This window comes from Diprion similis, chromosome 2, assembly GCF_021155765.1.
Source record: "Diprion similis isolate iyDipSimi1 chromosome 2, iyDipSimi1.1, whole genome shotgun sequence".
Lineage (NCBI taxonomy): Eukaryota > Metazoa > Arthropoda > Insecta > Hymenoptera > Diprionidae > Diprion > Diprion similis.
The window spans coordinates 5844560-5867109 of NC_060106.1; the positions used below are offsets into that span (position 1 = coordinate 5844560).

The 22550-nt window shown below is 34.7% G+C and overlaps 3 protein-coding genes across 6 annotated transcripts; 2 read left to right on the top strand and 1 right to left on the bottom strand.

Annotated features, from left to right (window-relative positions):
- Positions 1–6365: 6365 nt before the first annotated feature.
- On the top strand, positions 6366–9442 carry LOC124416610 (homogentisate 1,2-dioxygenase). Its single transcript, XM_046897835.1, has 8 exons — positions 6366–6477; positions 6571–6706; positions 6784–6917; positions 7694–7880; positions 8093–8272; positions 8358–8581; positions 8660–8786; positions 9016–9442. Exons 1-8 carry the CDS (start codon positions 6460–6462, stop codon positions 9351–9353), a joined length of 1344 nt encoding a protein of 447 aa, XP_046753791.1. The 5' UTR covers positions 6366–6459; the 3' UTR covers positions 9354–9442.
- Positions 9443–10131: 689 nt separating this feature from the next.
- Positions 10132–18992, top strand: LOC124416611 (uracil phosphoribosyltransferase homolog). 4 transcript variants are annotated; one of them, XR_006930787.1, is made up of 7 exons: positions 10132–10362; positions 10482–10524; positions 11477–11626; positions 12057–12201; positions 12927–13087; positions 13562–13625; positions 17248–17340. XR_006930787.1 is itself a non-coding variant. In XM_046897836.1 (7 exons), the coding sequence occupies exons 1-7, from the start codon at positions 10220–10222 to the stop codon at positions 17301–17303; spliced, it is 732 nt and encodes a 243-aa protein (XP_046753792.1). In that variant the 5' UTR covers positions 10132–10219; the 3' UTR covers positions 17304–18992. The 4 variants fall into 4 exon arrangements, 3 of the variants coding, with proteins under 3 accessions (XP_046753792.1, XP_046753794.1, XP_046753793.1); XM_046897836.1 differs by having other exon boundaries at positions 12927–13057; positions 17248–18992; XM_046897838.1 differs by having other exon boundaries at positions 13562–18992.
- A 118-nt stretch (positions 18993–19110) lies between these two features.
- Positions 19111–22319, bottom strand: LOC124416612 (SH3 domain-binding glutamic acid-rich protein homolog). Its single transcript, XM_046897839.1, has 5 exons — positions 22069–22319; positions 21190–21372; positions 20881–21030; positions 20687–20727; positions 19111–20427 (listed from the first exon to the last, which is right to left on the bottom strand). The coding sequence occupies exons 1-5, from the start codon at positions 22111–22113 to the stop codon at positions 20223–20225; spliced, it is 624 nt and encodes a 207-aa protein (XP_046753795.1). The 5' UTR covers positions 22114–22319; the 3' UTR covers positions 19111–20222.
- Positions 22320–22550: the final 231 nt, after the last annotated feature.

The window sequence follows — 22550 nt, forward strand, 5'->3', positions numbered from 1 at the left end:
ATAATCATTATAACTCATGTGTAATAAGTTGCAGTCCTCATACTGAAGATGTTGGTAACCATCAGGTTGTATCTGACTACACGTAACTGGTCAAAGATTAAATTTCTGTCGTCTTTTACGATCTTTCGGAACCATCGTTGTACGTACAGTGAAACTCATGGTGTACAAAAATTGCAGGCATAAAAGTCTTGCTGAAACCTGATCACCTCATAACTCATCGACTGCTGGGGAATCGAATTGAGGTGATTCCAGAGGCCGTTTTGCTTTTTTACATTGTTACGGTGGTCAAGCATGCAGAACCGCATGCCGATAAGTGCCAACATGCCATTTTGACACGCTAAATTGGTTCAATTCGCTAGACTGTTTGAAGTATAGGGTACAATAGATAGAGGATCGAAGTAGTCGCTGTAGCTCCGGTAAAATCGATGCTAATTTTGAATGCAAATGTTGACAACGAATCCGTCGATGCTTGTGCCTGCTTACAAGGTAAATAAAACTAACTGCATACTTGTTATTATCTGAGACCGTAAGAAAGTAGAACTTTTCTCCACGGATACTTCCGTGAGCCTTGGAACGGCGTTAAACTAACGGAATTTAATGTGCCAGTGAGCTCCCGCACCTTTGAGTGTCGTCTTCGAGCACTTTAGTGTGAAACGGGAGTTTGGAACTAATCGTGTTTACGTTGTTTGGGTTTTCTGTTTCTCTTTTTGCGCTATTAACCACAGTATCCAAGAATCTAACTCGCAAATAGTGAGTCACCGAAGTTAAACGACTACGTATATACGACGTACATGATAAAGTCTCTTCGGTAGTTTTTTGGTTCGAAGGACGCTGAGTCGTACGTGGTCTTGGTATCCCGTAAATATCTACCGGTAAGTAATGATCTCTCAGCAATTGTTACGGTACATGAAAGCAATCAATCCGATTGATAAATCTTTTAATGCTTGAGCAAAGTAGAGATGTAACTGTAAGCGTATGTACCGATGGACTGTAAGCCAGAGAGCCGCAACGATTATTTTGCAACTACAAAGTGCCCGAAATATTAGACGATCGACGGCAGTTCATCAGTCAGCTCTTCCAGAAGAAATCAAAATTTAACATCCATCGTAAATTGACGAGTCGACCTAGAAGCTCAGCGTCGTGAGAAGCTGTTTGAAGAATCAATAAACCAGAGCATAGGATCAGACCAAGAGGTTTCATCGACTTTCATTTTTCCCAGATTGTACCGGGATGAAAAATAAATTCTAATCAACACCGTAGAAAACCGTGCTAGAGATGATTTGAAATGGTATAAATTGCCCAGATGGTGGAACGATGCCTATACTCAAAGAAACGTGAACACGAACCAGCTGTTAATCACGTCTTGAGAGCTCACCTACCACCATATCCGCAGCTTCTACCTTGTTACACATTTTTTTCCCATTTCTACGTTTTCAATCTCATGCCTCGTTGAGTTACTTGCAGCTACATATATAGATATATATATATATATACTGTATCGGGGTCAAATGCAAGGGCAAGTCGAAAGCACCCTCGAGTCCCTTCTTCCAGTAATTATTTTCACTAAATTTACGTTCATTTCGTATTACAGATACACCATGTATAAGCTGTGCACCATAATTCGCTTGTGTACGACAAAAAAACTTGTTCATCCATCGCAGTGTACCTTATGCAAAGGAAAGTCCGTTTATGCATGCCGTGGTTAAAGAAGCGTTTCAACTTTACAGGCCCTCGCATACGTACATTATAATATCTAGGTAGCGTATTGTTTCCATGCGAATTACAATGGAACGATAATTTAGCGAATTTCTCATTGATTTCGAAAACCGCCGTCCCCTGCAGTAGGGGGAAAAAATATTACAGATGTTGCTGTGCCTTAATTGGTTAGATCCATCGTCCAATATATTACTATTTATAATGAATAAGTATCTGAATCCTTTTTCACTACTAATTCAAACTCATGAAATAGTTATAATTTAATATGAACCTTTAATTTAGGAGAATAAGATTCCCGATTGATATGTTGTTGCTTTATGGATTGTGATCTTTGGGTTGAATATAGATTCCAGAATAGAAATAATAATTGAAGTTCTACAGCGTGTTTCCTCATAGATTTAAATAATTTTAAAAAACTTATCTTTGGACAGAATCTTTTCTTAAACCTAAAACAAACTTTTTGGTGGTGCCACGGAGGAAAATGATTTTAATTAAGTAATAATAATTATTATAATTAATAATATAATGTACTAATTAATTGTTTCTTAATATTTTTTTTTTAAATATACCCTGACATATACCGTGCATAAACCTGTTACTGTGCTTGCTTTCCAAATGGTGAACGTTGTTTTCTGTAGAAGAAGACAACACTTGTGATGCATAATCTCAAATACAGAATTAACGTATGGTTTCCTTCAACACGAACCAATTTTCATCTATTTATTTTACGCATGAAGATTGCATTGGATGTTGACTGTTTTTTCCACGATATAAAACGCATTTTCCAATCTACCACAGTTGCTGACTCGTAAAACTCACGAAATAAAACTTGAAGCAATTCGATTACTTTCTATAAATTTCCAGGCTTTCTATCCTATATAATAATACTGTTATTATTCTTAACAGATGGCGTAACAAAGAATAATATTGTTTGTTCATCAATTTAAAGAGAATCATTCATCATTTCCCCTAAATTTTATACTTCAAAAACCTTTTTGAATATGTACAGTACAAATGCGCTATCCCTATTCCTAAATTACAGATACAAACGCATGACTGTGCAATATAACAAGACTATTTCTTATCGTCACTAACTTTTTCATCCGTGTTGTTACCGTCAGGCAATCAAGCGAAGATCCCCAGCATAAAATGCAAAACTACCAGGAAGCTCCCGTTTAGCAAACGACTGAAGCAATTACCTAACGCCATGCTTAAGCCATTTTTTATCATGAAGTGGCGGATGCCGATCGCCAAGAATCAAGCGCCAAGTAATCGCGCCACCGGGTGATAAAAAGCGTGTGAAAAAGGAAAAGAAAAGATTCTCGCTTTCCTCTCGTTGACCTTGACCGACCGGGATTCAAGCGGAGGAAGGAAGTCGCTTTGTTGTGCGATCGGCGTTACTCTGCCGATTTGAATTTGGCTCCAGGCCATCAAAGAACGAAAGTTTTTACGCCGTCCTGGAATCCACCAGAGGTAGGGTCACGCCTGGGTCGCCAATGAATCGAGCATAGACTCTCCTGACCGGCGAACGGTAGAAAATATCTTCTTTCTTATCTGAAGCACCGGTTTACGCGTACTAAAATACTGCCAGGAATAGAATTGCCGCACGGTAAAGAGATGCCGATTACACGCTGTTTGGTACCCGTCGTCCGATCGAGTCTGAACGCCTCTCCTCCGCCTCCGGAGAACTCGTATCTTTTTCCCCTGGCTCGGATAACTGTAAAACCCTTCTCTTCACCGTGTCGTAGGTATGCCTCTTGCACTGCTGCTTCTCTTTCTTCCTTCGGAGGCTCAGTTTTATTCTTATTGAAAAACAAGAATATCCCAAGTAATTATGAACCGATTAGCTTAACGATGAAATTTCAGAAAAAAGAGAATAAATAAAAATTTTGCTGAGTTGACATACGTGATTGGAATCGGTTTAATTGAATTGGTTTATTTGAATCAGCTGATAAGTGCTTGATGTATGGTGCAGAAATCAGCCGACATTAATTGAGTAATTATAATATGCAGGTATATATATGATACAAGCGGGATCAGCTGATCAATTGACGTACTTTGCAGATTTCAGATTCAGATTTCTCCGTGTCTAATTTCTGTCACGTTATACTGTCGCACTTCTTTTTCTGTTTATGGTTGGAAGGCATGATGGTGAAAATAGTTCAAAAGAGAGCGAAACTGAAGACGTTTATCTGCTAGATACATGACTACATTTTTCTGTGGAATATGTACCGTTTATCGTCGAAGTTATTAAGCGTTGTGTAAAACATAACTATCTATGTTACATAAATAATGCCGAAATTACGAAAATAAATAATTTACTTATGCTTTTTACTACCAAACGCAACCATTCTTTTACCCATTAAATCCATTCAGTTCTGTCAAAAATAATAAAAAAAATTTGTTTCTAAGAAACTGTTTTTGGGCACGGAATATCGGCCAATCCTTATTTACACGTCTGTACATAGAATTTGTTGAGATGAAAAACTTGAAGCGAAAAAATTCAAGAATGAGACAAAGAAAAATTGAATAATGTTATGAAATATTCCCCAATCTTCGTACTGCATTGTGTATTATGCATACCTGTTTACGTATATCTGCAGGTAATCGTCACAGCAAAATATCAGATTACCACCAAGAACGGTTTTAAATCGATTTAAAATGCCTATACAAGTTAATAGATAGTAAGAGTGCGAAATCTAAGCCGTCGCGTCGCTTTTACTCATTGAACGGGTGATCCGTGTATGATGTAAGAGTAAAGCAGGACGGAGGATCCAAGTCTGCGTTACGTAACTTGACTTCTTGATTATAATCTAATGACTATATTCTAGCAATTTATTGTGGATGAACGCATGCTTATTGAAAGGGAATTGATCACGTGGATCTTTCTTGGATGACAACATGAAGTATAAGTTCAAATCAAATAATGTTCGCACTGAACAAACAATTATAATTGTTCTAAGGTGCAACGGATGGAATTAACAAAGAAATACGATAATGTAACAGAGTAAAAACGTTGCGCAAGCTGCTACAGTAACATTCTGATAAGTGAAGGAACTCCAAACGTCTCGTTGAGTTTTTACTATAAAATACTGCTATTCGGTGTTTTTCTTTTTCTTAAAAACGCAATAATATTACTCAGATTTTCCATTGCCTTTCAAAATCACATTTTTCTTAAACAAACGGAAAAGTGTAGATAAAACATATCGTTCGTTTTCCACAATATAGTCAAGCAACGTGAGAATCGCAAAAAAAAAATTAGTCAAAACAACGTTGGCCAATTCTTGGACTGCAGTGTCCGATGAGTATTTGAATATTCTTTAACTATAAGAATTTAGTTGATATATTCGTAATCGGTGAAAAAATTGCCGTATCTAGTGGTTGTTCAGGCACTTGTTTTGCCACTTCCAAACTATAAACGTCATTACAAAAAAGCGTCCTAGAAAAGTATGTCTTTTTGTAATAGCTAAAGTAAGGACGTGTCAAACGCGTGCCTGATTTATCGAAACGACAGACCATCAAGGATACGCAAACACGAGAGGAAAAAAGTTTTTAGACAGATTAGAATATCTGATACGAAAGGAAGAGCATCTTTTTTAACTCAATGTTTGTGAGGCCTAATTAACTGCATACTTAATTCTTGTCATGAGCATAATTCTTAGTCCTTACGAAAGGTGACATTTGATTGTTCGGAACAAGTTAGCAGACGTGTTGAGGATAATAACATGGAACTCTGCATTGTACAAACTGTGATATCTCATGTGTGTAAATTTTTTTGATTTAAATATGTTTGGAATTACACATGAAATTTAGTCTCAAAATTTTCACCCAGTATCACTACTAATACAAGTTAATTAGCCACAAATTCCTTGTACTTTGATATCCTATTTTGTGAATTTTAAAACTTATCCTCAGGTATTTTGCTTCTTGACCTTCCTTGATCTTTCCTGATCGTCTGGATCCACCGAGATATAAAACCCACTGAGGCATCAGGTATCCCGAATTTTCCAATGTATCGTTATTGTTGCCGATTTTTCATTACCATATGTCGTACTTTTTCACGGAATTTTACGCCTTCGATAAAATAATTTCAATATGCGTAACTTCTGTAATATCACAATATTACAGAAGTTATAAATTAGCTGAACAATTCTCTTGACTCCGCCATATCGTAGGTTATCTCGAAAAGTGACTCGTGCGATCAGTTATCTTTCTCTGAATGATGATTTACTCTGCGTTATGTTGCTATTACCTACGTCATTGTTTAACTCTATCCGAAGTAAGTGAATGTAATAATAGTCGGTGAACAAGAGGTAAACTCTTTTTGAGCAGTTCTGTACTTACTATGAAATTTTCTACAAGTCTGTTACTACAAATTGCACGCACTTGTCGCTTGCACGACTAGATTCTTCTATAATGTAGGTGCTGAAGCTTTAACAAACTTGCCGTAGTTGTTTACAAGAGAGTATCATTATCAAATATGATAATGTGATCAGGGGCTCGTCAGTCGAGAAGAGCGACTTGTGTACATTTTACTTGTACAATATCAGGAACTTGTGGCGTGCAAAACCTGTCGAGATGGTCGCGCCTTCATAAACGGGGTATCCGATTGGCTGGAAAGCTGAGTCGTAAAAACGATTTGCATAAATTTTATCTTGTTGACACCGTCTTAAGGTCAAACGACGTTTATAAAATGACGAGGAGCATAGAATCGCTTATTCAGTTGAAAACTGCGCGATCGCGATGAAGGACGAACTTAAGGTATGTATCTAGTTTTATCTAACGCTACGCGTGACACTCACACTTAAGAAGCATCAGAATCAGGTTGAAATTCTTTAATTTCATTCTTGCCAGTACCTCACCGGTTTTGGCTCCGAATTTTCCACCGAGGACGAACGCTGTCCAAACTCGTTGCCAGTTGGCCAAAACAATCCACAAAAGTGCCCTTATGGCCTTTACGCCGAACAACTATCTGGCACTGCTTTTACTGGTGATTATAATATCAGGTCTCAAGCTTACGAGTCTCTTCCCCTCGAACTTACTTGACAAAGATTTTCATTTTCGAAGCACCGAGATTAGAGAATAAAAGAAGCTGGCTGTACCGCATCAGGCCATCTGTACTTCATAAACCGTTTGTTCCTGCAAATGAAGCCACACATCTAACACACAACTGGGATGAAATTCCACCAAACCCAAACCAGGTTTGTTCATAATAAAAATGAATCTTATTGAAAGCAGCTGTTAGACAGTACGATCGTCGACTTCCTTACTACTTTTTCGTAAGACAAGGATCTCGACGCAAAAACAATCCAAGAACTGATTTGACTAGTGACGAAGAGTCGGTCGCTCGGAAAAAAGTGACACAGTGATTGCAAACTACACGGACTACATGAAATTTTTTATGTTTACAAAGGATTTCCTTCTTCTTCTAAGTGTTAAAATTTAACTATATATGACTGGAGAAAAATTATATGACTATTTCGGTTATAAAAAAAGCAATCATCTGTAATCATCAGTAATTTTGTATTTGCTTTCTGACAAACAACGAATAAGAACATCTTGCTGGAACAATTTCAAAATTTCATGTAACTAAGGCCAAAGTTTTAAGGATTTTATGATTATTGTAATCACAATAACTACGATATTATTGCAAATCATTACATGAATAAAAAATGATTGTTAGATTGCAGACGTTTTCATGATTACAACGCGATTACAATCATTACAACATTACTACAATATAAGGGGCGACATAATGACTGCTGTGCGGCCGACTCGACGGGTATTGAGTGCAAAATTTGTACTCGAATATGAAGTCCCTTACTTGGCAAATAACGATATGCATAAATAAATAGTAACTGTAACCTAAATACCGTTTGGACGATATCATCTCGCCATATTGAAAAATTATATTGATGTACCGAAACAACGTTGTGTAAAGTACTGATCGGCAGCAATGAATTTCGGCCACACGCAGATGCGGTGGAAACCCTTTGACGTACCGACTCGACAAGACCCTGCAGTTGACTTCGTTCAAGGTCTTCACACAGTCTGCGGTGCCGGAGACGCTCGGGTTCGTTCTGGTATCGCCATCCACGTTTATCTTTGCAACGCGTCGATGCGTGACAAAGCGCTCTACAACGCTGATGGCGACTTCTTGATCGGTGGGTAGGATATAAATAGTAAATACACTTTGTTAATAAATTGGCATACTGATCGAGTAAATAATTTATAATTGATCCGTACTCACGATTGATCATTCCGCTCGTTCGAGTACGCTTCCATTATGCGAAGCAGGCTCTAGATAGTCAGGGTACTGTACCGTTGATCTCAGATAATTGCGAGTGATTGACATGGCTTTCGAAAAATATTCCAGTGCCCCAACTCGGCGCTTTGCAAATCACAACCGAATTCGGCAAGATGAGGGTGGAGCCGAACGAGATCTGTGTCATACAGCAGGGCATGCGTTTTTCGATTACTGTGCTGGGCCCATCGCGAGGCTACATCCTCGAGGTCTTCGACAATCACTTTCAGCTACCGAACCTCGGACCGATTGGTAAGTTGCACCTCCGTCAAGGGGCAAAGGCTTCTGAACATTCAAAGGTGTAACGAATGGCACCCTTTTCCTCTGATCGATGAAGGTGCGAACGGACTTGCCAACCCTCGTGACTTCATGACGCCAGTGGCATGGTTCGAAGAGCGCGAAGCACCCTTCACGATAATCTGCAAGTATCAGGGTAAACTGTTCGCCGCATCTCAGGGTCACAGTCCCTTCGACGTTGTGGCCTGGCACGGAAATTACGTACCCTATAAGTACGATCTGGATCGGTTCATGGTCGTGAACTCTGTGTCCTTCGATCACTGTGTCAGTATTTAAACTGTTGGCGTTTATAATGTTGAACGATCTTATGCTCGCATTGCATTGTAATTTCGCTCCTTGCAGGATCCGTCGATTTTCACTGTCCTGACGTGCCCGTCCAACAAGCCTGGTACCGCCGTTGCAGACTTTGTGATATTTCCACCAAGATGGTCGGTTCAAGAACACACGTTCAGACCTCCGTATTACCATCGTAAGTTCCCGCACATTTACTTAACGAACTGCAATCAGATTAAAACTACATTTCTCTTAGTTGCACTTTGATCTCGTTCAACCCACAACCCTCGTCGACAAATACTATAAATTAGTTTTACCTTCCGTAACATCAGCAGCTTTTGTATATGGTCATTACAAATATGGAGGACCTGCACTCCAAGAGTGCTACGTGCTTCAACTTGACGATTTGTTGTTCATTTCTACAGGAAATTGTATGAGCGAGTTCATGGGCTTGATAAAGGGTCGTTACGAAGCCAAGGAAGAAGGATTTCAAGCCGGAGGTGCTTCTCTGCATTCGATGATGACGCCACACGGACCGGATGCCACGTGCTTCGAAGGTGCATCAAACGCAGAATTACGAGCTGAACGAATCGCTGATGGTACCCAAGCATTCATGTTCGAATCCTCCTTTAGTCTTGCTGTAACAAAATGGGGTGAACATACTTGTCAGCGTCTTGACGCCGAATACTACCGCTGTTGGCAAGGTCTGAAGAAGAATTTCAATCTTCAGGCTCTTGGGGAAAATTTACCGGGTGGAAATTAGTTTCAGACATCACGCAAAACTCTGTTATATAATAAGCACATTGGTGTGCATCGGAATATTATATACTAACAATAAATGTGTTTTTGACTGTGTTCGCATGTGTTGTGTTTTTGATGTTTATTCCTCCCACCAAGGTTTGTATCAATTTTGCATTGCAGGAAATTTAAAAATAGGCTCGTTATTTTATCTATAAATAATGAATATGAAAATTCTTAATATTAAGGAATACTGCCAAAACACTGTTCGCTTTACAGCGCGTCTTATGTATACTCTACATTTACTTGTTATATACAGAACTACAGTTAACGAAAAAAAGCTTCTTCGCCATCATTGCTGTAAAAAATATTGCCCGCATAAACAAGAATAAATTCAGTTAATTGACTGAAAAACAGCAAATAAAAAAATTAATCCAAAGTATTTAACAAATTAGACAATAAATGGTACCAGTTGTGAAACCATGGATTTCCCTTTCGTGTCCACTAGCTGACCAATCGTTATTGTCGGAATTCATCCCAGTTATCGCAGTTATCTCGCAGCTGCAGTAGTTTGGCAAACCTTCAGCACTGGCGCTACTGAATGGACCAATCAGAAGCGCCATCCTCGAGAATTGCAGTGAAAACAACATTCGCTAATGTAGTAACAAATTGACGCATAAGATGGCGTATTGTTCAAACTGCATAAAATAGAGTAGAGTTGGCTATCTATTGTACTGTTTTACCAGCGGTGTAAATCCACGAGGCTAGCCTGAAAGTAGTGTGAAACTGTAAAACACACAGCTGCATATGTGCTCATATGTGTATTGCATGCTGCATTCAGTCTCAGTCGTGTGATAAAAGGCTAGGAAAATAGTATGGTAATAAACCAATATGGGAAGTGGAGACACGGCAACTGTAATAAATAAAATATCGAGTGACAGTAGTAATGAAATTATCGAAGAGTACGGTCCGAATCTAAGAGTCTTACCAACAAATAACCAGGTCAAAGAATTGCAAACTATATTACGTGACAAGTAAGTAGAGATCGCAATAATCCTTCGACGACAAGTCAATGCGACGGCATTGCTGAAACACGACAAGCACATGGCATCGACGGTGTTTCAATGTCTTTTTACAATTTTCTTCGTTGCAGGAACACAACGAGAAGCGATTTTAAATTCTACGCAGACCGTTTGGTGAGAATATTAACGTTACGTTAACAATTTTTTTTTCTTTTTTTTTCTTTTTTTTTTTTTTTTTTTGCGTACCTACTTGCCGACCCCGGTTCGTTAACCGTTGCGTCAATCCCACGGTGACGTGCGAATATGCACACAACCGTGAATTAAACTGACAAATATGCGCAATAGTATCGTAGAATCTACTAAAAAATATGTTGCTTGAAAGAATCTTCTGTATTTTATTTACAACATGGACGTTTTGTGCGTGCAAATCACGAGCGAAATCATGACCGACGAAAAGCTAAAATGTATCTACATATATATTTTATATATTTATATATATATATATATATATATATATATATATGCATTAGACTGGTTCAAAAAAATCGACTATTTTTATTTTTCAAAATCCCCTCTGAAATAGATTCAGGGAGGTGAGAAAAGATGCCTGTAAAAAGCGGAACTCTTAATATTATTGTTTAAAGGTCGTGCATCGCGAATTTCTGTTTTCCATAAGAATAACACAGGATAAAAATCGACTATTTTTATTTTTCAAAATCCCCTCTGAAATAGATTCAGGGAGGTGAGAAAAGATGCCTGTAAAAAGCGGAACTCTTAATATTATTGTTTAAAGGTCGTGCATCGCGAATTTCTGTTTTCCATAAGAATAACACAGGCAAAATGGTTTTTGTAGGAAATTGAACGCTATACAAAAGAAATCTCTTATCGATTTACAATAAATCTACTCTTTCAAAAGTTATACGAGGTCAAAAATCAACAAAGGATTCTTATGGAAAATAGAAATTTGCGATGTGCGACCTGTAAATAATAATATTTAAGAGTTCCGGTTTTTACAGGTATCTTTTCTCACCTCTCTGAATCTATTTCAGAGGAGATTTTGAAAGAAAATAATATTCGATTTTTTTGACCAGCCTAATATGTATATATATATTTATTTTACTTACAGATCAGACTTGTGATAGAAGAAAGTCTCAATCAATTACCATTTTCAAAATGCTCAGTGACAACTCCGACAGGTGCCAAGTACAAGGGACTCAAATATCAAAAAGGCAATTGCGGTGTGTCTATAGTTAGGAGTGGCGAAGCTATGGAACAGGTAATTATTCATCGTCTGTTTCACAGGGCTGGTTGCTACAAATTATTATTAATATTATTATTATTTAATCCCACACTATTTGCTCCGATCACCTGTTTTGTTGCAATTATACCATGTATTCTGAAGCTGCATTCAAGTTATCAATATGATATTTGTATTCTATTTTTCAATTTAAGTAATGACCCTGTGCTATTAATTTTACGGATCTAATATCATTTTCGTACAAATGAATGTCGAAATTTTACATGCAGCTTCAAATGACTAACTAGAAAAAAATATCGTCAATTTTACCATTCTTAATCTATAATGTAGGTTCTTCTTATTTTTATAAGAAAAAAGCTTTACTACCAGCCCTAGATTTATCCTCCATAGATAAATCGATCGATCTACATACATGTGAGCGGTTTGCCAATATTTTGAGTTATTTCAGGGTCTCAGGGACTGTTGCCGTAGTATAAGAATTGGTAAAATATTGGTCGAAAGTGATGTTGACACTCATGAGGCCAAAGTTGTCTATGCTAAATTTCCAGACGATATAGCTGAAAGAAAGGTTCTTTTAATGTATCCGATAATGAGTAAGTATACAATATAGATACAGAAGAATTGTATGTAAATTGCCATTCGCTAAAAGCAATTAGCCATTTACTAAAAGCAATGTGTGGCACAAAAGTACAGAGTGAGAAATGCATACATATTTTGGTCAGAGTTGGCAACTTTGATGCGAAACTATTAAGATACGATTAGTTCAATTAATAAAGACAAAATAAATGCCAGCTTGGAATACTATATTCATATTCAACGACCATACTCTTATGGAATGTGTGATATAATGTTATATATAGTACACTTTTTCTCTAAATTTTCATAAAATCAACTTCATCATTGTCATAACTACATCTTGGTATTCGCAATATGGAAAATTATGAAAATACCCTCACTACTTTTATGAATTGGAAACATTTATATTTTTTCTGGCTCGTCTAATTTAGCATCAGACCGACTTGATTCATTCTAATTAATGGCAACCCTGACCTTTTTCTGTTGCAAGAATTAATCGTGAAAGTTGAATAAGCAACAGATATGCATTTATATGATCACCAAACTGTAATTTTTCATCCTTATTGAGCACAGTATGTAAATGCATTGTTGGCACTGTGAATAAACTGTTGTGATACAATTTAAATTATGTATCCATCTGTGAAACCCAATCAGATAATTCTTCACTATTGTTTAACGTTAAGTTGAAATTATACATTTAATTGACAACTCATAGACATTATTTTCTTTTCTCTAATTCAAGGTACCGGAAATACTGTGATAAAAGCGATAGCTGTATTAAAAGAACATAACGTGTTGGAGGAAAACATCATCCTCTCTAATTTATTCTGTACACCGTTTGCTGCCAAAACTCTAGTCACTGCCTTCCCTAAGGTATGTAATTTACGTCAATTATAGGCACAGGTAAGACCTTTTATTTCACTGGTAGTTTAATAGTCTAACAATAAGTAGCAAATGAAATACTATTGTTTCTTGTGTTATTCACTGTCGCATCTTGTATCGGTAGCCATATAGATATTCTTGTCTAATTACATGCTAGTTTCTGTTCAGAAATTTCGTTCAATATTTACTAACAGCAAGCTTGAATATTTGTGAACATCTCAGATTTGTTTTTGAACAAGTCATACGTAATACCTAATTCTTTTCTGTTTTTAAAAAAATTTTCTTTGCAAAAATACTATCCAGAATCTATTTACTTGAATTTTTGTCTTTCTGGTCTTGTTTTTACTCAAGACCATAAAATTTTCATTCAATTATGATTCCATCGATCATTGAAACTATGATTAGACGTCTGATTCATTCAGACACATACAAATTTGTAATAATATTGTCTTTTGGAATGAGGGGACTTGACTGAAATTGGATTGCACTTTGCAGATGAAGATCTTGTCCTCGGAAATTCACCACGTCGCGCCGAATCACTTTGGGCAAAAGTACTTTGGTACGGATTGAACTGATTAAAACTATCCTACAGTGAACGTAGTTCTTAAGTTTGGAAAAAAAAAGAAAAAAATGAGAAAAGAAAAACAAAAAATTAAAAAACATGCAAAGACTAGACTTAATAATAGACAAAATGAACTACTGGTGGCTAGAATGATAACTGACTGGTACGAAATTTAGCTTCAATAATCGATACAGTGCTACCTCAAAAGAGTTTGCTGAATTAAAATTTTTTACTGCTTTACTGAGATCAATCTAAAACTGATTGAATCCGATCAATTATTTGAACAGCTTATTTTGTCACATATTTGCCCTGGTAGTTTCATTTCCGTCGAGAAAGATAGAACAGTATATATTTTGCACTATTTTTTGTCAGTGGTTATGATCATGTGATAGATATTAAATATCTAAGATCATGGTACCTTATCAGGACCATCATTGATTAATTATTATCCCGCTTACGGTCGTTAGGTGCTCGAATTTTTTACAATCTATTATGATCACTTGTATAAAGTAAGAGAAGAGTATCTCGTTTAGTATTAAAGAATGAGATTTCCATGTATAAGTGGGGATAACGCAAGACATTGCTACGCTATTTCCTCGGTTATTTTATTTCGTGATAAGTTTCACAAAAATTTTTACTTTTTGTTAACTTGAGTTCGTCAAGAGTCGAGAATTCGAGTCAATAGACGGCTCTACTAAAGCAAACATTCGTTCTTGAGTATCACATAAATATTATAATTTCACCAAATGTTGGTAGCTATACACAGCAATTTTATGTGATTGAAAAATAAGAGTACGTTCTTGAATTATGCCTCAATAATTTTTTTTTTTTTTTTTAATGGGCGTATCACATTGTAAACCAATGCAAAGATAAATCTATTACAATAGCATGAAGTTGGAACAATTTCACGTAATATTTGAGCTGGTACAGTTGCACAAATTTTGAAATATAATTTGAACAACTGCATTCTCTAAAAATTTTCCAACATCACAAACTTTTGTTATTCGAAACGAAAGTAGTAAAACAAAAAAAATTTCCAAAGTTGAGATACTTTAAATCACGAAATGTCTCAAATTTTCGAGATGGTCTCTAGCGAGTTACCCTCCAATACCCTACAAAATAACCTCATTTTTTTTATTTTTAATATAAATGCACAGGTTGTCTACAATGTAAATACTTTGAATTTTTCAATTTAAAGAAGAAATTTTGCTAAATTTTTATTTTACAAATATTTATACGATATATGTATTGCCTTATCCTCCTGTTATGGAAAACCTTATGTCATTCGACTTAATAATTTTTTAATGTTTAATATTTATTAGCTACGGTTATAATTTTGCTTTACTTTTATTGTTTATGTACCCAAAAAATATTTGCATAATCTCTTATAGAGAGAATAAAAATTTGTCAGGATTAATTTATTAAAAGATAAGAGAAATTTAGAATATTGCTTTTGAAGAAGGTTTAGTTTTCTTTTAAGCGTTAAAGTACTTTCAGTATAATACCCATTGATACTGTCACATCGAATCAGTTTCTCTTCACACACGTGATACATTGCTTATCATATGCATAATTTCCTAATAGATTATCCACCTAAATAGGTACCTTCAAACGTAACTTAGTAAATTACATATCCACTTTGTTTGCAGAATTATTTTTTTCCCTTTACATAGATTAAGTAAAAACTTTGATTACTTTGTAGCTATTCACTATTGATTATTATATGAAAAGTACACATACTTAAGAACTTGTCGATCGATACTAAATGTCTGCAATCTCATAAAAACGTAAATTGTATTATTAATATTGAATTAATATTGATATTTATGAAAATTTTCGAAAAAAAAAATAACCAAAAAAACTATGAAAGCGACATATCTAATTTATGAAAACTACTTCAAAGACTCTTTTGACTGATTACCGCATTTAATTCGATTTTCTTTTAATTTCTTCTAATCTCCTATTTTTTTCAGAGCTGGCATTATTTATTATACGTCTTGTTCAAATATTAAGTATTTTCATCATCTTTGCCACCAACTTTTTCTAAATTTATTAAATGTACAAACGAGTTTTAAATATGACCCCCAAGTGAAAATCAGGGAAAAATGTCGATTTTTAGTTCACATAGTACGTCTTAGTCTTTTCATAGCCCTCGTTACCCCTCTTGTTGGATGCTGCAAGTTCTGTAGTATTGTTTACAATAACTGATTCTTTCCAGTATAGCTAGCTCTGATGAACGTATTTTTTTTATTTTTAATGATAAAACACGCGCAATGCATAATATTTGTATCACTTTTACCCATACTTATGATGTGTTAGCGTATTGCATATGTCTCTAAGGATTAAGGATATTTTTATTTATTCAAAATGTATTTCGTACTAAGCCTGTCCGTACTTATTCAATAATCATCTATACTTTGTTAAGATGATTTAAAATGATGCAAATGTACAATGACTTTTGCGTGATTATACTACGCATTATTCTTCAAACTACCGATAACATTGATAAGACTTTTTACACGTCTAATCATTTTTGCACAGAAATTATCGGACACGTCCAATTCTTTTAGCTATTACTACACTTTTACAAATTATAGATAAAGCCACTTCGACAAATATGATAATCAGTATCGCTAAATTGATAACAATGAAAAATCATGATTCGAAGTTTATTGCACACACACTTCCAAGTAATTCTTTGATTTCCATTCAATTCTTTGTCTCCACAAAATTAAAATATCAAATTGTATAAATCGGTAAAAGGATTGTACATTTGCATTACGTGTCACTTGAAAAGTCTAATTTCATTCAATGAGCTGAAAGGGAAAATATTGAAACACCTGAGGCATGTAAACGTGCACACTTGTAGAAAATACAAGAAAAATATGAAAGAAACAAACTTATTGTGACTGCCTTCTAATAAATACAAAGAATTTGAAAAGATCTTATTTTATTTATGATTTTTTATTCAAATTAGCGTATTTTCATATGCATTAGCATTCATTTCCCGTTACGTATGTACCCATAAATTCGGCTATAATATACATTAGTTAATTGAAGATTCGCCTAGTCATCAGTCAGTTTAATAATTGCCATTCTAGTATTTGCTATGTAACGAAATGTATATGGTGAAAATCGTTTCGACAATTGTTTCTTGTAGTAAGTCAGTATCATTGAGGCGGTAGTAGAGAAACTCATATTCAGTCAGTGGCCATCCCGATTTTGATTATGCCATTTCAAGTCTTTAAGTAATTTTGAAAGTAGTACAATGTGTTGGGTATAATCCTGAATGGAAAAACACCGCCTAATATATATTTATTGATTATCCAAGATATCGTACTACAAAATCCAGATTTTAACATTTTCCCTCGAGATATCTCAGCATGTAGACTCGTATCTTAAATTCACTGTCCAGTCGATATTTATACATTACATATAGGAAATATGCAACACTCTGGAAGAAAAAAATACTTATGTAAAAAATTTTTTAAAACCAAAATAAGGTCATGGATTTTTTTTAGTATTTTCACACGTTAAACTTTAAGATGTCATGCCAAGACCGTAAAAATTGTCCAAAATCTTGATGCAGGAAAGAAACGTTCAAAATTGTTGTTTTCAGGCTGTTCATACCATGGTGTGACGGGCCCTCCTAATGCACCAATGAAAAATGTTTGAGGAATCGATTTGAAACATCTAATATTTCCCTGAGAAATTAAGAAAAAAAAATATGGGGATAGGTCATTATCGGATATCATTCCGAGTTGGTCACAATACAATGTTGATATAACATTAAAGATATACATATAGCCTTAATGGATTGCATATATATATACCTATATATATATATATATACATCATTTCTGAATACGTTCTTAGCATATAGATATATTTAATGTAATGGCGAATAAATTCAATGTATCAGTTATTTACCAAGTGTACAAAATATGAATAACAAGCATTTGTGATTTACAAATCAAGATACCGTATTATTCCAAATATAAGTCAACCCATAGTTTCAGTATACATTTCAGACCTTTTTTGGTACTGAACATAAGTCGACTTTTATGACAAAATTGATATGACAAAAGTATGTCTACATACAAACTTAAAAACTGCAATTTTTTTAAGTAGATACATTCATCAATGGAACTTAGATAGATGAAAACATCACAGCATTAATTCCATTGGTCTAATTTTGTGATTGAACTGTTCATAAAATAGAATTCCAGTCTGTAAGGCAAATTTCGTTAAAGTCCCGAATACAAGTCGAGGACGATTTGGACAATTTGGGGGTCATGTCTGCAAACAAAAACTTCGACTTATATTTGGAACAATACGGCAAACATTTTATGAGCTATCAATATAGTATATATGTATTATTTTTCTTACATGATATATTTTGATAGTATCAACATGTAGTTTATACATACCTATAGTATTATTATAGATCGTAGACCAAATGTATTTACATCATTTTCTACTAAGCAATCAATTCGCATAAGTATAGTAACATCAGATTGACTCAATCGAACAATCGGTACAGTATGGGGTCTTAACTGCTTGAGGTAAATGTACACGTCGACGTAATTTTAGCACCAAAACTGTATAAACGTTTACTCTAAATGAAAAAGTACCAAAAATTTTTCTTAATTTTACAAAAACTTGAATAAAACACAAAATAAATGTATAAATTAATTTAAAAATTCATGTGATGAAAAATTGTATGTTTTATTAAATTTTTTTTGGGATCAAACACCACTCGACTTTGAACGAAATATTTGAATACTAAATAAATAACATGTTATGTTAATTTTTACTCTTTTTAAATCATACATGAAATAGAAAGTGGCCTTCAAATTGTTCCAAGTAAATAAACTCTGAGCAACGCATAGGCCAATCTCGTGAAATTCTTAATCGTGTGTGTAATGAATATATCAATGACACCATCAACTAAATACATGCTGATTGCGTATCGAATATATTTTGTACAAATTGATGTTTATGTATATATTATAATGTCCTATGAAATATGAAGGATCTAATGTTTAAAAAGAAAATTTCAAACTTGGAAGCCATGGACTGAAATTTTTAGCGTTTCATAAAATTTTGATATTGCACAAGCGGAAAAAAGTACAAACGTTAATAAGCTCTGCAGTTACAATGATTTTAGAGTCACATGGAAGTGAAAAGAAAGGGGGAAAAAACCATAATAAAAAATTGGCAACTACCTAATTTGCAAGTATATGAAACACCATAATTTATGTAATCCAATGAACGAAATGTCTTGACGCGCAAGTCACGTGAAGAACACATATTTGTAACTGTGAAATAGGCCTTAAAAAATTTTGAATGAATGACAAAATATTCTAAGTAAAAGATTACTACATTAAATTACTAGGCGACTTTTATAGATAATTATAAAACTATTGTACTACCTCGATGTTTTTATAAAGAAGAAATGTGTAGTCAGTGGTCTAGTGAGATGAAAATTTACACAAAGTTCTATTATGAAATATGAAAATATGCCAAAGCTTAGCGAGTTGTATACAAGGTGACGCGCAGTACAAAATGTTTGTACTAGTAATAATACCAGGAAGTGAGTTGTCTTTCTTCGTATCATTATCAATACTATTGTTTATGGGTACAATGAATCATTTTTTCTGCTGAGTTACATGATTATTCAACCTGGAAATATGCAAAATATCAAGTTAAAGCTAATCGATGTAACGGAAACTTTCCAATTGAAAGAATTTTAGTAACCTTATGCTAAGTTCAGTTTGATTCTGTTTTTGCAATATTCAAAACATCGGATAAAATTTTAGAATTTTTTTTTAGACGTATCAACTCGTGAATAATAACACAATAATAAAGATATACATGTAGATAACGACTCCGAGCAACAACTTGTAACAATATATACCCAGCCCATTGTTGAGAAAATAACTGTAAACATTGACTTGAATACAGGTTGTAGTGAGTAATATTTACTGTTACGCAAATTGGAGAAAAATTTAAACCTGTCACTAACTCCGAAAGAATTTTCTTAGTTTAAGAAAAATGTACCAAAAGATTACAAAGCTTATATCAAAATAAGCCATGCAAATAAATGTGAATACTAAAATTCTTTATTTGTTTTTTCTCTTATATCTTGTAAAATCCTCGTATCCTTACCTAATTAATATGAACAATGAATACGTATTTCTCAATTTATATCACTGTTGAATATATTATCAAGGGGTCTGAAGATTTCAAGCATAATTCATTGTGAAACACAATTCATATTATGACTGTTAAAGTTTATCAATATCATGGATGAAATTTTATGATGCATAATTTTGAAGTAATCCTAATTGTTTTGATACGTTTTGAATCGAAAAAGAAAATCGTTAATGCCCATACAGTATGAAAATGACTTATTTCTCTCATTTAAACCCCTTTCTTTCATAAAGCGATGCACACAACTTGGCAGTAAATTCCTTTGGCCTTACCTGCATAATAAGCATCTTGCTATAAAGAGCCATTAATAAGAGTAAACGAAATTCAAAAAGTCGTTTTCGATATATTATTTGCTTCACATAAACGTGTGACTTATATCTATTCTTCCTTTGCTTGGTCGTCAGATTTCTCTTCATTTTTATCAGCACCATCGTCAGGTAATTCAGTGTTATCATCTTGTGTGTCTTTTACCTCATCTTTGGGTGCTTCCAATGATTCGTTCGCTTCGGCAGTCTCGTTTTTTACCACCTTCGGTTCACTCGTTTGAGTCTCTTCAATCGTCGAAGATCTCCTTTCAGCAGCACTAGAAAATTCCGAAGAAATTAATAACGTAACGACAATCATAATGTTTATGTTTTTATTAAGTTGAATAAAAAACCAAATAAAGTTTGAAAAACAGCCAAATGTAGGAACTAGTTTAAAAAATCAAATCTCTTTCAAACTTTGATTAATAGTACACCTTTATATCTGTCGAAATACCTGTAAACAAACTCTTCTCAGAGGTGGTAATTAAAATTAGACATTGTGGATTAACAAGTTCAATTTTCTTTTGTCATTCTTACCTTTCTGGTTCAGTCGTTGATGCAGGTTTTTCGATGGACGGCTACAACAATGCATTAAAACAAAATGTATATAACTTTTATTGAAATAAGTGGACATCAGAATCTTCAAAATATTTGCAAATTTGCTAATTCTATGAGGCAAAGAATACATTATGATAGGAGTATAACTAAATGTATAAAAATTCTGTATATACCTCTCGGCTAGATGTATTTCCATTTTGTTGAGTTTCTTTAGGCGGAGATTTACTTCCAAGAGTTATTTCTGCAGTGCTAATTGCAGGTGTCACTTTTAGGAACTTCTCTAATTCGTCAATTTCATTGGCCAAATCAAAGTCTTCATAATCCTAGGAAAACAAAAAAGGGCCATAACAAAATTTGAGTAAAATCAGCGAAAATAATATGAAAAAAAAAAAAAAAAAAAAAACTACTCCAGTTGATATGATGCTTGAAAAAGCAATCTTGCATATACCATAAGTTGTTTAATAAGAAAATGATTTATTTACTCCACAATATTCTTCGTCGTTGAATAATTGCGGTGGTAGTGGATATTTGCTATCTTTTGGGTTACTTTTACTCTGCATGAACTCCTTCTCCGCCTCTTTTCCTGGCTCTGTGATATCCGTTACTTCATATGGAACATTTTTACTCTCCAGAATCATAAGTACCCGCTGCTGTCGTTTTTTTACCTATAAAAATGGAATATACTCATTGCTCTGATTGCATTAAGTAGTTGTCGAACCATTATTCACATGTTTACTTAATAGTTGCTACATTCCGTGTCCATTAGATAAGTTGAAATAATAGATGCAACTTCTTTCTTTTCAACATGTGCAACATTTACTGAAATTCATTAGTAATTTTGTAGCGCACACATAAGGATTGTACGGTTACTTTTCCACAACTAAGGGACAAAATTCGTGCATAATGAAAAATAAAAAAGAAATTGTCACCGTAATTGAGTCATTTCTTAAACAGGAATCTGATATCATTGGTTAAAAAGATTGTGAAATGAAAATGAAACGTTGAAAATGGGTAATGTTTCGTTATAAGATTAAAAATTGCCGAATATAATTATTGGCAATGCCATTTTAAGAAGCTGACAATCGGTATGTGTTGACTAATAAATTAATTCCATTGTGTAACGCAGGTAGCAAGCATAGCGGGAGATGTGGTAAACCGGCTCTACGAATTCATACAATCATATAGATAGTTTTTGGTCCTCGTCGACAATTGGTGCATAATATGATGAGTAATTTGATATATTATCGACAAGTATATATATGGAATAATGAAATGTCATAGAGCTGCGGTAATCGCGATAGATTGGCACTGCCCAAGGTCTAGCTGCCTTTTGTGTACTCCGTTATAATTCCGGTACTTACTTCCTTATTTCCACTAATCCCTGATATGTAAACTTTCACAACCATTGTCGCTTATTGTTTCACTTTCAATAAATCACTAATAAATACTGTCAACTAAATATCAAAGATAATTCCTCCTAAATAGTTCGTATAAATAAGTCCGCGAGAGAATTTCAGACAACTGCTGGCTATGGTCTGACGGTGAGAACCGCTCATTCGTTCCCTTGATTGCTCAGCGCTCGCTGCTTTCCCTGCCTGCCTGCCTGAATACTACGTCACAATATGCATGAAGAACCAAACCACTCAGTGCTACCCAGATAAGACGTCGAATGAAATATTTTTCCAATATCAAAATACGGGCATAATGTAAGAAGATATAAGGGAGTGACGGCGTTGACTCGGTAATCGGAGTTCCTGCGCAGTCTATGTGCGCAGCTATCTCTAAGAACCAATCGCGTTCCCGAACCATATGAAGACCACTTTGTATTTTCGTGGAACACTCA

What these genes read in the sequence shown, in the direction of transcription:
- LOC124416610 (XM_046897835.1), top strand. An exon ending in ATCTGGCACTGCTTTTACTG is followed by an intron (nt 6,707 to 6,783) that starts GTGATTATAATA and finishes TCATTTTCGAAG; the next exon opens with CACCGAGATTAGAGAATAAA. An exon ending in CTGTGTCCTTCGATCACTGT is followed by an intron (nt 8,582 to 8,659) that starts GTCAGTATTTAA and finishes CGCTCCTTGCAG; the next exon opens with GATCCGTCGATTTTCACTGT.
- LOC124416611 (XM_046897836.1), top strand. Translation starts at nt 10,220, where the DNA reads ATGGGAAGTGGAGACACGGCAACTGTAATAAATAAAATATCGAGTGAC. An exon ending in GTGGCGAAGCTATGGAACAG is followed by an intron (nt 11,627 to 12,056) that starts GTAATTATTCAT and finishes GAGTTATTTCAG; the next exon opens with GGTCTCAGGGACTGTTGCCG. An exon ending in TTTAATGTATCCGATAATGA is followed by an intron (nt 12,202 to 12,926) that starts GTAAGTATACAA and finishes CTCTAATTCAAG; the next exon opens with GTACCGGAAATACTGTGATA.
- LOC124416612 (XM_046897839.1), bottom strand. Translation starts at nt 22,113, where the DNA reads ATGGTTGTGAAAGTTTACATATCAGGGATTAGTGGAAATAAGGAA. An exon ending in GAAATACATCTAGCCGAGAG is followed by an intron (nt 20,728 to 20,880) that starts GTATATACAGAA and finishes GCATTGTTGTAG; the next exon opens with CCGTCCATCGAAAAACCTGC. An exon ending in TCAACGACTGAACCAGAAAG is followed by an intron (nt 20,428 to 20,686) that starts GTAAGAATGACA and finishes GGAATTTTCTAG; the next exon opens with TGCTGCTGAAAGGAGATCTT.